Source organism: Vidua macroura, chromosome 4 (assembly GCF_024509145.1).
Source record: "Vidua macroura isolate BioBank_ID:100142 chromosome 4, ASM2450914v1, whole genome shotgun sequence".
NCBI lineage: Eukaryota > Metazoa > Chordata > Aves > Passeriformes > Viduidae > Vidua > Vidua macroura.
Window position 1 is genome coordinate 66988161 of NC_071574.1, and position 15487 is coordinate 67003647.

The window sequence follows — 15487 nt, forward strand, 5'->3', positions numbered from 1 at the left end:
CCCAAAGCAAAATGGTGTCCAGTAACCCCAGCATTTAAGTAACAGAAACAAAACCAAAACCACAAGCACAAAACACTTCAGAGAAAGGCTGCCTCCAGCTACATGTAAAAAGTTGTTTCAGGTACCTGTGGAGATTTCAAGGTCAAGAGTATATTTATGTGAAATAAGCCCATGATTCCTAACAAAAGTCTGGTAATCATCATCATCGAGAGCAGGGCCGCTGAATGCAATGTCCGAGTGTGTGTCTCCATCCAGCTCTTCTTGCTCAGGCTTCTCATCTACCTCTTTGTTTCCATCAGCTGTAACACACTGAGAAACAGGAAGAATGTCCTTGCTGCAGCATGGCTGTTCATCATCCATGCACCCCAAAGAGGATGGGTAAACCTGCCCCTGGGAGGACAAGGAGGATGCAGGTCCGGCCTCATTAGCAGATGTTTGTTTGCTGAGCTCTGGGTCAATCTCGTTCACCCCAAAATTGAAAGGATCTGGCATCAGAAGCTGGAAACAGTTTTCCATCTCTGTCAGTGTATCAGCAATCTCTTGGGACATTTCTATCAAGACACAATTGTTTTATAAAGTTGTTAGATACTGTAAAATGTTAATGTCTCCAGAGCAGACACAGAGATACAAAGCGAATATGACTGCCAAAGGGGGAATTCATTTCTCCAGTCACAACTGAGCCATACAGATCTTCCTCTTCTGCAGAAATTGTCCTTATAAAAGTGACAATCCCTAAGCAGGAAATCTAGAATTTCCTGAGCCAGGTATGCAGAATCAGGACTCCTCCTTTCCTTATCCTCTCTAAAATTTCACTATGTAAAGATGACTCAAGTGCTTCATAGAATTTGAAGGAAAACAAGGCTCAATGAGATATTCTTAGTGATGTTGGTGAGCATTCATTCTACAGCCATGAATTTTACAGCTGTGTGTAGGAATAGCCATGAATGTATGTTATTGCTCAAAGAGATGCTACTGATACAAATTACTTTCTTTAAGAAAGTTAAATCTCTTTAAAATTCCACTCTAGTGCATGAAAACATTTCCAGCATGCAGAATAAATGCAGACACAATTGCATGCATTATGTACACCAAAGTAATTTCATTAAACAACCCTTTATAACTGCAGCATAATATACATACTATCTCTGTTGTTCTTTGGGGTGACAGAAATCTGTCTGCTATGCACATATTGCTCAGAGACTCATGCCCCAGTTACATTTTCTAGCTGCACTGTGACACTTTTCACAGTTATCCTACACTGCATCCAAGATTCCTGTGCAGACCATTGCTTGTATTTCTGGAACACAATGACTGTATATATAATATAAGTAATGCAATAGGCCAACAGGGAAGTCTGTGCCTAACAGAAATTAAGTCACTAGCTCCAAAAAGTCTCATGATTCATTTACTTGGGGTGATGCACTCATACTTTACTGAATTAGAGACCAGATCTTTACTTGATAACATTTTCTTTCTTTTCCACCTCTTCCTACTGAACTCACTTAACAGTCACTTCTTTCCCCTGATATTCTTTAGGTGAGAGAAAGGGAGGGTTGAGCGCCAACAAATGCAGTATTCCTGCTTTCTGTTGTCAGCTATTAACTGGATAGCTATTCTCAGAAATTATTTTATGTAACCTTAAAAAAAAGGTTGCTTTAAAAACAAACAAAAAACCAAACCAAAAATGCACTAAGAGAACCAAAGCAACCAACCTTGCATTTCTTTTTCAGTTCTTTTGACTTTTTCTTTGTAAATGTTCTCCAGTCGTTTTTGTTTCTCCTCCTCCCTCCTCCTTTCAGCCACAGTTCTGGCATGTACATCTTGAAAATCCACCTAAGGAGGAAATTAAGAAAAAAGTGTAACATTCCTCGTAAGAAATATATAGAAAATCCATTTCCTAAGATCCTTATCTGTGGTGAAAAATCCTGTAACATCAGCCAGAAGCTCAGCAGCATTTCCTTTTATCTCTTCTCCCCCTTGAATCAATAACTGCAGCAATTGTGAATAGAGTTTTTACTCCTACTAATAAAGGACTGTTGAGAATCAATGGCTTTCAAAAGGAAATCATAAGGTAGAAAAACAAACCCCTTAAACCCCTTAGAGTTTCACATCCAGAATGCAGGAACAAATGGGGCTTTGGGAGATTTCTGTCACAGCACCGGAGACAAGGAGTTAGGGAGAATGAGCAGGAAGAGACTATGCAGGGTAGATATTAAGATTACATGAAAACATCACACCATGTCCACCAGGAAATTCAGGAAAATTTGTAAGAACTATAGAAACTTGTGTATATATACATAACTTACAAAAGAACTTTGTTAGAAAGGGAAATAAAAGAGAAGACTTTCAAATTTATTAAGAAAAACCTAATTTGTGATTTTACAATTACATTATTGAATTGTGATATTAAGGGAAAAACCATTCCGTTTCACTTCCTTATGGCTGTAATATAAACATTAATCTGAACAACTCAAAACACTGTTTCTTAAAATATTAGCAATATTTTGGGGGATTTTTTTGTTTGGGATTGAAAACAAAAAAATTCACTCCTGTTTTAAAGAAGGGAGGCTTGATTGCATTAATGCAGAAGGAAACCCTTTTGCGTTAAAACACAGAATTTCCTACCACACAACTTTTATGACCTGCCAGACAGACAGTGCTGAGTAAGCCTGCACTTTGCTGATTCTGCAGCCCACAGACTCTCTTGCAGTGTCTCCATCACAAGCACTCACTGAAGGGTTGTCATTCTTGCCACTGCTGGATGATCAAGCATGTCAACATCCACTAGCGGCTCTCAACAACCTACAATGAAGTTTTGGAGTCACACAAATGTTTTAATCTAACAGCTGTCAGAGAAACTGGCACGCAGGGTCTCCATCAGTTTAGGAAATAGGCACACTCACCAACCTGGTTTTTCAGTAGGGAATGGATGGGCAGAAGGGTGGTAGGGAAAATATCTGGTTTCACAATCTACTGCATCATGTGGCTCACCAGAGTGAGCTTTCTTGGTTTTCAGGACCTGGTTCTCCTACAGGTTTGCATAGCTCCCCACACAGAACTGGGAGAAACAGATCCACTTAAAGAGCAACACTGCCCACAAAAGCAGAACAAAGATACAAAACCCAGGAACTGCAGCCACCATTTGCTGGCAGACTGGACTGCACAGAAAACCAGACCCAGCTTCCTAAAGCACAACTTCTGCCTCGTGCCAGAGTACCTACAGGGGAGTCATCTGCCCATTCTTTCCCATTCTCTGTACCAAAAGGACCAGGAAGTTTTTTACTGCTGGTCTGCAATATGGATGTCTGAGCAGCAAAAAACTGCTCAACTGAAAGGATGCCAAGCAGCAGGCTGAGACAATTACTGCAACTTTTGTGAAAGTACTGGAACACAGCAGTACTATACTCTGAGTGGATCTGTTTGAAATCCTGTTCTGTAATTCCATCCATGCATTCCTCAGATTCAAAGACACTACAATATGAGTCACGTGCCCAAATATGCAAACATTTGGAAATATGTGAAATATTTATCCTCTTTCTTCTTCTTTTAGACTTTGAGATGGGAGTTTGAAAACAATTACTTTCATGTATACTGAAGTATTATTTGTTCTTGAAGTCAAACATTTATCGAGGCACCTACTTGGTACCTCCTACTACTGACCTACTAACATTAAAAGAGTAGGGAGCTCTCTAGTTTTACACCCTAAAAGAGCAGCAGATATCATATTCTGACTGTTTATAAAGTGACTTTGGTGATCATTCAGAAAAACCAAAACCCACACACAGAGCTAAAACTCCACCCAAGTTGCCCCATGCCACTGTGCCAAACCAGTAAAACTCAACAATAATGTATTTTACTACAAAAAAAGTAGCAAATGCCTCCTCAAAACTTTTGGTTGCTTCTCACATTTCAAGCATTAAGCTGGCAAACGACCAGTTGGCTCATATCAAGTCTCTGAGTACAAGAGTTACCAAACTACCTGAGATTGCTTCTGTTGATGTTAATGCTTGTAAAGGAGCTCAAATCCAGCTGCTCCAGAAAATAGCACAGCTTGTATCAAAACCTGGAGAGGGATCCCCCAGTTGTTACCGGGGAGCAGGCACAGACCACAGGAGCAGAGCTGTTGTACACTTGTGTTCAACTGGGTGAAACTGTATTACTTGTTAAAGCCCCCTTGTCTCAGTCTTGCACTTCTCCTCGTCACTGTCATTTAGTTTTCTTCCTTTCTTAAACAAGGTAAGAAAGGATAGTTCCATCCCAATCATCTTTTGTGAGCAGATGCCAAAATCTGTATAAAAAACCAGCACAGCACAGTTCAGTAGGGAACATTAGCTTACTATGGAACCAGAACAACAGAACTACTTCACGTATCACAAAAGCTTTTCATCTGCTGTTAGGGTTCTGAATCTGACTTTCTGAAGAGAAAGAAAATCAGTATGTTTACTGAAAGCCTGTTATTATCATTGTAGGCAGTATGAATGCTAGAATAGTGCTCTGAATTTTACTGCTGCACCTCAGAAGACAGACTAAGGCAGTAGAATGCTCCAAACACAGCAACTTGAAGTGACATCTAAAAGCTAAGGTTTACATGAAATTTCTCTTTCATAAAACCTCGTTTCTGGCACAGTAACACTATAGCTGAGGGTGGCAGGCATGTACACTTGCAAAGTTGTACAGCAAAGGGGACCTAGAACTGGGCAGCTCAGTACAGAAATCAAGCTAGTTTAAACTGGCATAGAAAGATGTAATAGGTGTTTATCCTCAGTTTAATGCATGACCATTATATTATTGCCCTTCCCAAAAGAGCTAAACCTCGGGGCTCCAGTCAGGAATCAGTGGGTGAAAGCCAGCTGGTGAGCAGTACTTGCACCCTAAAAAAGGCAGAGCCCAGCCACGAGTACAAGACCAGAGTTTTAAAAACCTACAGTACTGCAAGATGAACAGAAAGCCTGGGGTTTGTCTTCCAAAGGCCATGCTCAATAGGAGGTCTCCTACAGGCAATGTTGTTGTCTCCTACAGCTTTCTTTTTTTTTTTTTTAACATTTATTGGTTTCCTTACTTTGAACATCACCTGGTGATCATCACCTAATACCACAGAGTGGAGCAAAAAAACGCAGCGTACCTTCTTGTTCTGCTTTAGGAAGTGGTATCCCAGGGAAAGCTGCTTGTAGGCCTCCCCGTATTTCTCATGCCAGTCTTGCACTGCCCTGATGGCCGCTTTCCTCAGCTTCTGCGCCACCTCCTTGGGCGGGGGCAGCGGCTGCTCGTGGTCTATCCCCACCGTGAGCTCCAGGAACTCCTGGAAGTTGGAGATGAGCAGCGTCCTGAACTGGTGGGACCTGGCGAACAGCTCCTGCACCACCTGGAAGGCGGAGAAGCGCATCTCGGCGTGCTCCTCTTGGAGCCGCGTCACCAGCAGGTGGTACGCGTGGCTGATGTGCTCCTCCGACGACCTGAGCACGGAGAAAACGAAGAAAAAGGAGGGGGAGATATTTAAAAAGACGCTCATCACGTACAAACGTAGGCTTGGGGACGTAATTTATTTTAAATTTTAAGCGAACAGCTTCTGTGCCGGCAGCACCCAGTCCCCACAGCAGGCCCCAGAACAGCGCTCGGGGCGGTTCTGCCCGGCACTGCCGACCTGGGGACAACAGCGGGGCCCGGCTCTGTCCCTCCCTCCTGCCGTACTTGCAGATCTTCTTCAGCTCCTTCATCCTGCCGGGCTCCAGCCGCAGCTCCCCCGAGGTGGTGAGCTCCTCCACCAGCTCAGCCAGGCGCTGGTCCATCTCCACCGGCACCGAGGCACCGGAGCTGCCGGGACACCCGACCCGAAAGTCCCTCAAGCCGGGGGAGCCCCGGCCAGGAAGCGCCAGCGCCGCCGAGCCCGGCCGCGGCTGGGCGGCGCCATCTTCCGGCCCTCAGCGGAGCCCCGCCCCCGAGTAAACCCCGCCCCTCACACAGACCCGCCTCTTGTGTAGGCCCCGCCCCTCAGGGCACACACGCCCTTGTAGAGCCACGCCCACATGGAGCCACGCCCATCGAGTGCTGAGGCTACGCCCCCTGTGTGAGCCCCGCCCCTTTGGGTGCTGCTCCCCCCGCCCCGCGGCGGGTGGTACCTTCCTCCCCCCCGCCCGGCACCTACCATCTCCCCGCCCACGTGACGAGCCGGCACCCGGAAGCGCGGCCGGGGAAGGGCGGGGGAAGCCTTAAAGGCGCCGCGCCCCGTTTTGTGTGAGGGGCTGCTGTGCTTAACCCGAGCCCGCCTGCAGGGGCGCGCAGGCGGCACGCAGCGCCCCAGCTTATCACAGAGTCACTGACACCTCCGAGACCATCGACAGCAACCGAGCACCACCGCCCCAGTCTTTCCTTAAACACCTGCAGGGACGGTGGCTCCAAGGTGCAATCACCCTTTCTGTGAACAAATTCCTCCTACTGTCCAACCTAAACCTCCCCTGGCGCGCCTTACAGCTGTCCTCTCGTCCTGTCGCTGTTGGCGGGGCTGGCCCGCAGCTCTCGGCAGGCAATTGCAGAGATGCAGAAGGTTCCCCTGAGCCTCCTTTGCGCCCCCCCTCACAGCTCTTGTGCTCCAGGCCCTTCCCCAGCTCCGTCCCGATCTCTGGACAGGCTCCAGCACCTCTGGGTCCTCCTTGTCATGAGGGGCCCGTCCCGGGGCGCTGCTGCACCGCCACAAAAGTGTCCTCGTGTGCCACCCCCGGTCTGGGTCCGTTCTGGGACATCGTGAGGCGGCCCTGGGCTCAGTGCTGGCAGAACCTGCAGGTCTGGGTGCTCTGCAGACCCCCAGCTCTGAAAGTGCTGCTTAACCACTGTGAATAAACAACACCTCGCAGCGCCCACTTTGAGCATCCTAAAGGAGGAAGACATCTAAAATATCTGTTCCCGTTTGAGGATGTCAGGTAATTGACAGGTATTGCCATTAATGCACAGTTCAAGCACGTGTTGGAAGGGGTTTCTGTGGATTGGTGTTGCAGCTGTGTCTGCTGGCTCGGGAAAGATGGCATTGAACAATTTTCACTAGGAATGGACTCATGTCTTCAACCACATTTACTGCAGTAAATGAAGACATACATTTTGCAGTGGCTCTGCTATTTCTGACTCAATGCATGAAACCAATGACATCCTGCTTTTTAATAATGTTTATCCTTTCCCCATTGCCTTCCATCAAGCACAGTGAATTTCCATGTGAAAGTCACACAGAGTGGCACAGCTCATCTGTAAAGTTTAGATCAGTTTATTCTTTCACTGTTTATATCTATTTCTTTTCTCCATTTGATTGAAAGTGCCAGAAAAACTGCTTTCTGTTAGGGTATGATTTGCAAAAGGAGCATTGCTGTGCTATCTGGAAACGGAATTTCAAAATGAGCCTCAAGCAACAGACTTAGCATCTACAAAGGCAGTGATTTCATACTTTTGCATAATGTTTAAAGAAATCCTTGCAAGAAGCCATATGGTTTTGTAAAGAATCAGTTGAGGAATGAATGAATGAGTGCTGAGTTGTATAACTCATTCATGATAGTCCCTTAGGCAAATCCCAATGAGAGCCAGGCTATTTATTTATTTATTTGTCAAAATCAAAGACAATTACATAAAATTGTGTTGGCTTAAGTTACTGAGTCTCCTTTTCCCTTCTACTTTTTAATGAACATGGCAAATATCCACCATTCAATCATTTCCATATTCTCTTCATCTGGACCAGCCTGATAAAAGGCTGAAGAGAGCCTGAACACTAAAAAATGTATTCAGCTGCAAAAGTCACAAACTTCTGCACCTGCATTGATTTTCCCCAGCTGGTCTGGGCTGTTCCACAGAGGGGAACACAGAACACTGTGGAGTGCAGAGACAGAGCTGAACACCAGCTGATATCCCTTCAGAGCCTCAGAGTTCAATGTTTGTTTTTTTTTTTTTGTTTACACCTGGTTTCAGCAAAGCCTGAGTCTGTAGCTTCGTGTTATGGGGGTTGTTGAATCAAGGAGTTGCATTTCTTACATCTGTACTGAGACATCAGCAAGAGGAACATGGTGACACTTTGTGAGTGCTCCAAAGTGAGTGACACCTTGCAGGAGCAGACTCTTCCAGAAACACTGTCCTGTCCACCACCTCTCCAGAACAGCCAATGCTGTCCTCATTGGCAGGAGGCATTTGCAATGGGAATGTTCTCCTACAGGAAGGTATCTCCAGACAGGACCAGTTGGTCTATCCAGAGGTCATCATCAGTTGGTCCAGTACCTTTGGCCAAACACATAGGCAAAGAAAAACTCCAGAATTTTGTCCACTGACAATGATTTGGGTGTGGGTGTTCTTATATTAAAAAAGAACCATTTGTTCCATCACGAATTTAAAAGGTAAAACTAGTGGCTCTAGGAAGGATTATTTCAGACTTTGTGCAATGCTAAATTATCTGCTTTAGTTTTTTTTATAAAAGAAACATCTCAGTAGGAGACAGTTCCACCTTTTTACTAGATGATTCTTTGCCAAGGGTTGTTTTCCAGCTTTGCAATAAAGGAGAATGTCAGTCAAAAAGAAACCCCCCCATAACTTTTAAGATAGCTGTATTCAGCTTAATGACATGAAATTAAAAAGGAGGATTTCTTACCCTGCCAAAATGGAACTTAGGCAAAGAAAGGCTTCCCTACAAATAGTTTGGAGCTAAAATAACTTTCATTTCAGATCTGAAGATACAGAAACATGGTAAACACATTAAATTGTCACAGAGTTTGTGCCAATTGGGCTGTAAAGAAAATGACCTATGTGAACTGAATAGATGCTGAACCAGCGGTTTGAATTGAGCAAAAGGGTGACAGATATTTCAGAGCTCTGAGCTACTTTGTAAGGGGTAAAGAGTATATTTAAACAGATGTTCTCAAAGGGGAAATAGCCTATTCATTAAACCATCAATAATGTAAGGCCAAAGGTGCTTGGTGACCTCCTCTAATTATGTGAAATAGTGACTGTGACAACACTTCAGCCTACTGTAACATTTTATAATTCTGTCATAGAAGGAGATGAATGAACCTGCTCTGTGTAATCTAGATCACTAATTAAATATCCATTTGTGAATTGGATGGAGCAGCAATAGGACAACCACCTGTAGGAGAACCACCACAAATCAAGGAGCACCTTCCTACACATAGCTTGTATTCATGTCTAGAATAATTTTTAAAAATGATCCTTCAGCAATTCCTGAAACTGCACACCAATGTGGACACACTTGATTGGTATCAATGAAGGTAAAGTTCTTTTTCTTCACTGGAATATCTGTGTGACTCAAAATGGAGCTTAATGAGCATTTTTCTGTGTTAGACAATATATATCCACACCAGGAGTTAATATTTGTACATGAATGCGCTCAAAAAAAGACCAAGGCACACTGCACTGCTCAGGGATGTCTTTGGGGGTCAGGGGGATACCAGCCTTTAAGGCAGGACTCAGATGGTGCTGAAAAGGAGCAGCTTGAAGATTGTTAACATGTGGAAAAGGAGACTGCAGAGGAAAAGAAGACCCCCAAGGCTACCAAAAGAGGAAATCCAGCCCAAATTCTGCATGAAGACCAGACTCTGATGCTAAATCACACAGAGACAGAAATGACATTTTCCAGTGTGTGTAAATACTGCTTTCAGACATTTGCTGTTAGCAGAAATTCCTTAAGCAGCCTGCAGAGACTGCAGGTTTGGGTGTCACATTGACTCACTGATGGTGCTGTTGAGAAGCTCCTTCTGCCTGATGGATGCCTGAGCTGTCCCATGCTTGGAGAGCCTTAGGCTGTAGCAGAGCTGCAGTCACTCCAGCTGGTTTCTCCAAATGAGAGACTGCATGGAGCTGTGGCTCAGATACCCAAATGAATTCCTTTTCTCTTCTTTTTCCAAGGATGAGGAAAGAAGAGAACTGCTCTGAAGCTGCTGAAAGCTGCAGAGCTGACTCCAGTTCAAGGGGAGCGAAGCCCATTCCTGAAGAGGAACTGCTGCTGCCATTTCAGACAGGGATGGGTGCTGGGTCTGTGTGTGTCTCACAGGCACTGTCTGCTCTGGGCTTTGCCCTTGCAGCTTCCTCTGTCTGCTCATGCACCAGGCAGCTTGGACACACAGTGCCACTGCAGTCACTGGCTCACAGCACTGAATCCTCGGCCATCCATCTAAATCCACTGGCCCCTCAGCACCAGGACAGTGTCCAGAGCAGCCTGCTCTCAGCCTTCAGCCCTGTTCAGCATTTCCATCATCTTTTATTTGCAGCGAGCAAGAAAGCCTCATGGATCAAAAGGAGCTTTTCCAGGGAATTTCTTTTCCTGCTGTGATACAAGAATGCCTTGTCTCCATGAAGAGATTATTTATACAGGTCAGCTTTTGCAGGCAGGAGGAAAGTCCCTGGCTTGAGGAGATTATGAGGTAGTTGGGACAAAAATAGAGTGCAGAGACCACAGTTTGAGAGGGAAATAAATGTTGAAGTATAAGTAAAAGGAAGAAGAAAGTCTCTTGAAAAGCAGGAGGTAGCAAGTCTTGTGAAGTGCCTGTAGCTATTTGTTTATGATTTTAAGGAGGTGTGTTGCATGTCCATGGCTCAATACCTAAGTTGAAGCAGAATGGGAAAATATTTGTTCATATTTCATGTATTTGGACCCCTTTGCATGCTCTCAGTTTCTGTGGCAAGTGTGTCACAACAGTTCCACTGACCAACATTCTTTTATATTTTGCACTGCTAGGATTCCTAAATGTTTCACATTTTTTTTGACAATTAAACCTCAGTACAGCTTGGAATAAGACTTGCAGGTACAGCCAGCACATCCCTTGAGCATCAGCACCTCCTGCAGGGTGGCCTCAGCGGTGTTGCTCATGCAACCACCCCTATTCTTGTGTTTCAGCTCCTCTCAGCTGAGTGCTGAAAAGCCTCTTAACTGAATGATTCCTGCTTTTCCTCTTTGCACGAGTCATAGTGGTAAAATTATACCAAATACTGAAAAAGCAGTATTTGGAGTGAACACTGCTCGGTAAACTGTACAAAAAATTCTCTTTATATCCTTGACATCCAGTTCTGCTCCAGGTGATGGAACCTGAATTCTAGTCAGGTATGGGGTTTATTTTTTTGAAATGTAAACAAAACTGGCAGGCAGTAGTTTGAAGGTATATTTATAGGGATAGTAAAGGAAACTGCACTGCCAGCACTGGTCTGAGCTGGGTGACTGTGAGAGCCTCTGCTCAGCTGAAATCACAGAAAATACTCTGTCACTGCCTTTGTCACTGCATTCCTGCATGGCCACGAGAGGCACAGCCCCTGAGAGACACGGCCTCCTGCCTGCCGAGGGAAAAAGTTCTACATCTATTTAGAAAGTGTTTTATTTATTTAATAACCCCAAAAATACCCAAACAAACAAAACCAACCAAACCCCCCCCCCAAAAAAAAAAAACCTAAAGCTATATCTTTTTTAGGGAAAAATAATATTATTAGTTAAGCTCACAGAGCTATGAGAAATACACTTTTCAGATAAGTAAATTTTTAAAATGGGAATAGAAATGAAATTTATACAGAAGCATAATGTCCTTTTAAGAAGAGTTTATTTGCAGATAAGAGTAAAAATTGACACTATAAGGCTGTGAACTTTGTCACTCTTCACCACAAGTGTGCCTAGTGAATTACACGCACCATAAACTTGATTTATTTCCCCCTCCAGGAGCAGCCCGGGGCATTTCTGCCGGTGTAAAGCCACACGCGGGGGGACCACTGGAGACTCCTGCAGGAGGGGCTGCCAGGTGCGGGGTGTCCCCGTGTCCCCGCCGGGGTTGCCCTGGGCGCAGCCCCCAGCAGGTGGCAATGCAGGAACACCTGTAGCCCGTCCAGCCAGGAAAGGCTGGGGCTGAGACCGCTGCTCCTGGGGGAAAGCCTCACCTTGGAAATCCTGCTCGATGTTTGCAGCATCAGCTACAAATCGTTTTCACTGTCAGCGAGATATTTTATTTTGTTTTTAAACTGTAAGATTTGAGCTTACGGGCTTTGTAGCAGCAGCCTGTGGCAGCAGGGTGGATGTGCCAAAACTTTGGGCATCACCTGGGAAAGTCATGGAATCATTTATGTAGGAAAGGATCACCAAGAGCATCAAGTCCAGCCATTAACCCAGCATTATCAAGGCCACATGTGACAGATATTTAAATGTGGCATGTGATATTTATCTGTAGATACATACACACACACAGACACACACATACATATATATATATATGTCTCTTAAGAACCCCACTCACAACCCTTTTTCCCATATTCTGTTGCATCTTCCATCCCTGTGTAAAACCACACTGTTTCCAAGCCAGGAATAAATCTTGAAATAGATCTGAACCTTTAAACATAATCACAGTCTCACAATAAAATAGGCAAAGAGGAGATTTTGTTTGAACAGAGCATTCCTGTGTATCATATCATAGAAACAATTTTAATGACAGTTTAAAAGAGAACACATGTCCCTGAGAAAGCACTGAAGGTGGGGGCATTTTCCAAGAAGAATGACTGTGCTTGTAGAGGTAAATTAATTGAATAAACCAAAATATAGAAACAGAAAAATACAGAAGCGTTAAAAGTGTCTAGTGGTACACTGCCTTTTTTCTAAACACACATGCACACACAAAAATACCCACCTAAAACAAATAAAACCAACTCCAACCTCCCAAAAAAAAAAACCCAACAAAAATAGCCCCTCCTCCCCAAAATCTAAAGCCAATTTAAAAAATCAATATGGAAGATATTTGAGCTTGTTATGAAATCAATGGAAGAAGCTTGATTGCACCAAAAAGCTGCAGAAAAAATTCTTTTCCCTTCTTTTTATAAGTGTAAAACCTGTTCCTGTCAGAGAAGTGACTCTGCCTTGAAAGGCCAGCGCTGGTGAACTGAAATCAACAGAGCTGCCAAAACACTGTCCTGGGCACCGTAAGCACAGCTTGGTTAAAGTGGCTCCAGAGGAAATGATGGGAGTGCTGAGAGCTTCCATTGCATGTGTCAAACACAGTGTAACTTTGCTCACTACTAACAAGGAATCCAAATTATCTGCAATCACTATGGTTTCTCTCATCTCCAAATGCTTCTGTCACTGCTTGGACTCTGTTTTAAATGGTGCAATAAAAACCCTAGGGAACAAAATCTATCTGATGCAGAAATACACTGCATTGTCTCTTCAAAAGTATCACAGATCTTGAACTGCACAGGAATATTTTAATGTCAATCCATATTCTGCTTTTGCTGCATAGAAAAGCAGCAGTTGTTGCTATTTCAGAACCATCAGCAAATTTCAAATATGTCCATTATACAGAATCACACTGTGGGAACAGCAGGGTTAAACAGTTTCAGAGCAATAACAAAAAGCACTAAGTAGTTTAAGCTCTGTAAAATGCGTAAACAGCACAGCAAATACTAAAATAATCTGCATTTTATAAAGTTATTTTAAAAATTCTGTGACATATAGGAAGTGTACAAGAACAAACAGCAGAAAAGAGATAGTTGCAATAGTGCCTACTAGTAAAGATTTAAATCAGTTTCAAGTATTGCTGGGTAACTTGTTCATAAAATATAATTATCTTCAGGAAAAAATATCACATTAAATGATTCTGAGTATAGCAGTGAAAAACACAAGGAACAAAAGATGAATTCAAACTGGAAACCAGGCACATATTTTACCAGTGAGGAAACAGATTCTCTGTGTCATGATGATGTTTTCCTGACAGATGTGCTTGAACCAAACAGCCCTGGATTGTAAATGGTTTTGAGACTCGACATCCAAAATCGGGACACTGGTGATCTGTTGCCACTGGCTCTTTTGGAAGGCATTACATTACAAAGAAGACTTTTTACACAAAACAGAGATGGCAGGACGTGAAAATCCTGGTAACTCAGACAGTACCTGTTAAAGCAGGACCTGGCTACTCGTGGAGTAATCAGTGGATGCTGGAGAGGGGACAGCACAGATAGGGAGAGTGTTTTGCAGGTAGAGTGTAAGAAAAAGGATATGGTGTCTCTTTGAAGCATCCTTGATTTAAAAGTGACTACTGGAAGTTTTCAAGAATGTTCCAAATTTCAGGACTCAATTACCTAAGGACAAGAAAGGGTTATAGGAAGGTTCCTTTAATGGTGGGAGCAGCCCCTCTAACTGCTTGGAGCACATGAAGCTGTGAGTTGGCATTTTTAATCTTTGGTATTTTAACAGAACTGTTCCATACTGGTGTAATTAGTGGGATTTGCATAACGTTTTAGAACATTCCAGAAACTTGTTCTATGAGACTTAATGTTTTAGCCTAGATCTTCTAGTATCTCTTCACCTGAGCATGATTTTCACCTATACCTTGAGGTGTTATTTTCAAATAGCCACCCAAAGTTTCAATGTTAGGTTCACTGGCCCAAAGATTCTTGGCTTCTTTGGCCAAGACAAAACTGATACCAGCACTCTGAGTTCTTTTCATGGTGTTCCTGGAAATACAAGATGTGGAGGGAAAGAATTAAGCCAAACACTTCATTCAGATAAAAATTTACTCCAGCATCTCACATCCTCAAATGCAGAGATCACAGGTGATGTTATTTATGGCTTCCCAGTGCAAAGAAAGCAGTCATTATCCTTTGCTAATTGGTTTAGAATAAGGAAGGTATTTCTGGTTGTGGCAGCTGCTAATCTTACTTCAGTGAGGAATTCTTAATTTTACCTCCTTAGAAGAAGGTTCCAGAGACACAGGGAGTATGTTTTGGCCAAGGGTAGGATAATTTCTCTCTTAACAGGGCAGGTGACATTCTTTCCAATTATTATAAAAATTAGGTGTGTCAAAGAAGGTCTGTTACTCACTGAAAGAGCAAACCAGCAATTCAGCTGTAGCCTCTGTGCTTTTCTCTATACCTGGTAGTTAAACTGAATCATTAGCTCTTCTATAACACCAGCACCCTGTTTATTCACTGTTTTTTGAAGTAGGATAATGCAGCAGTGAAGCCAGATAGCTGGCATTGGATGTGACAGTGACATTCAAAGAAAACAGATGCCACAAAGCCTGGATCATCAGAGGGTATGTACATCCGAGATCAACATTTGCAAAGTGCTGCTGGAAAAGAAAAGCCAGCAGATTTGCATCAGCAGCATCAATTCTCATCTATTCTTCCATCTGACAAGATAGGATCACTCACTCGATGGTATTTGTCCCATTCCAGGGTTGCTCCTCCTGGAAGTAGCCATGGCTCAGCTCCCACACACAAAGGTTGGCAGCGCAACTGCTCCAGGCACCTTCTGTACCCAGAGGATGGGCGAGTTCAAATGCCCTGAGGGCAAGATCCATTTACAGACCCCAAGCCTGTTTGGCTCAAGCCTCATGCTGACTCCAGGAAAGAGCCAGGAAGCAGGCTGGAATACTCCTGAGACAGGAATGTGGCACCGCACTCAGCTGATCAGAGCTGGGGGTGTCTCTCCCCTCCATCACAGATCTCCCCATTCTGCTCAGGTGTCTGCAGCTGGCACAGACAGCAC

The 15487-nt window shown here is 43.8% G+C and overlaps 1 protein-coding gene across 1 annotated transcript in view; it reads right to left on the reverse strand.

The window, feature by feature from the left end:
- Window positions 1–5907, reverse strand: part of UVSSA (UV stimulated scaffold protein A) — a 47880-nt gene extending 41973 nt beyond the window's left edge. Inside the window, exons 1-4 of the mRNA XM_053975955.1 lie at window positions 5689–5907; window positions 5123–5453; window positions 1713–1833; window positions 126–551 (exon numbers count right to left, since the gene is read on the reverse strand). Of these exons, the coding sequence (XP_053831930.1) occupies window positions 126–551; window positions 1713–1833; window positions 5123–5453; window positions 5689–5786 (976 nt within the window). The 5' untranslated portion in view covers window positions 5787–5907. The remainder of the gene's footprint in view (window positions 1–125; window positions 552–1712; window positions 1834–5122; window positions 5454–5688) is intronic.
- Window positions 5908–15487: the final 9580 nt, after the last annotated feature.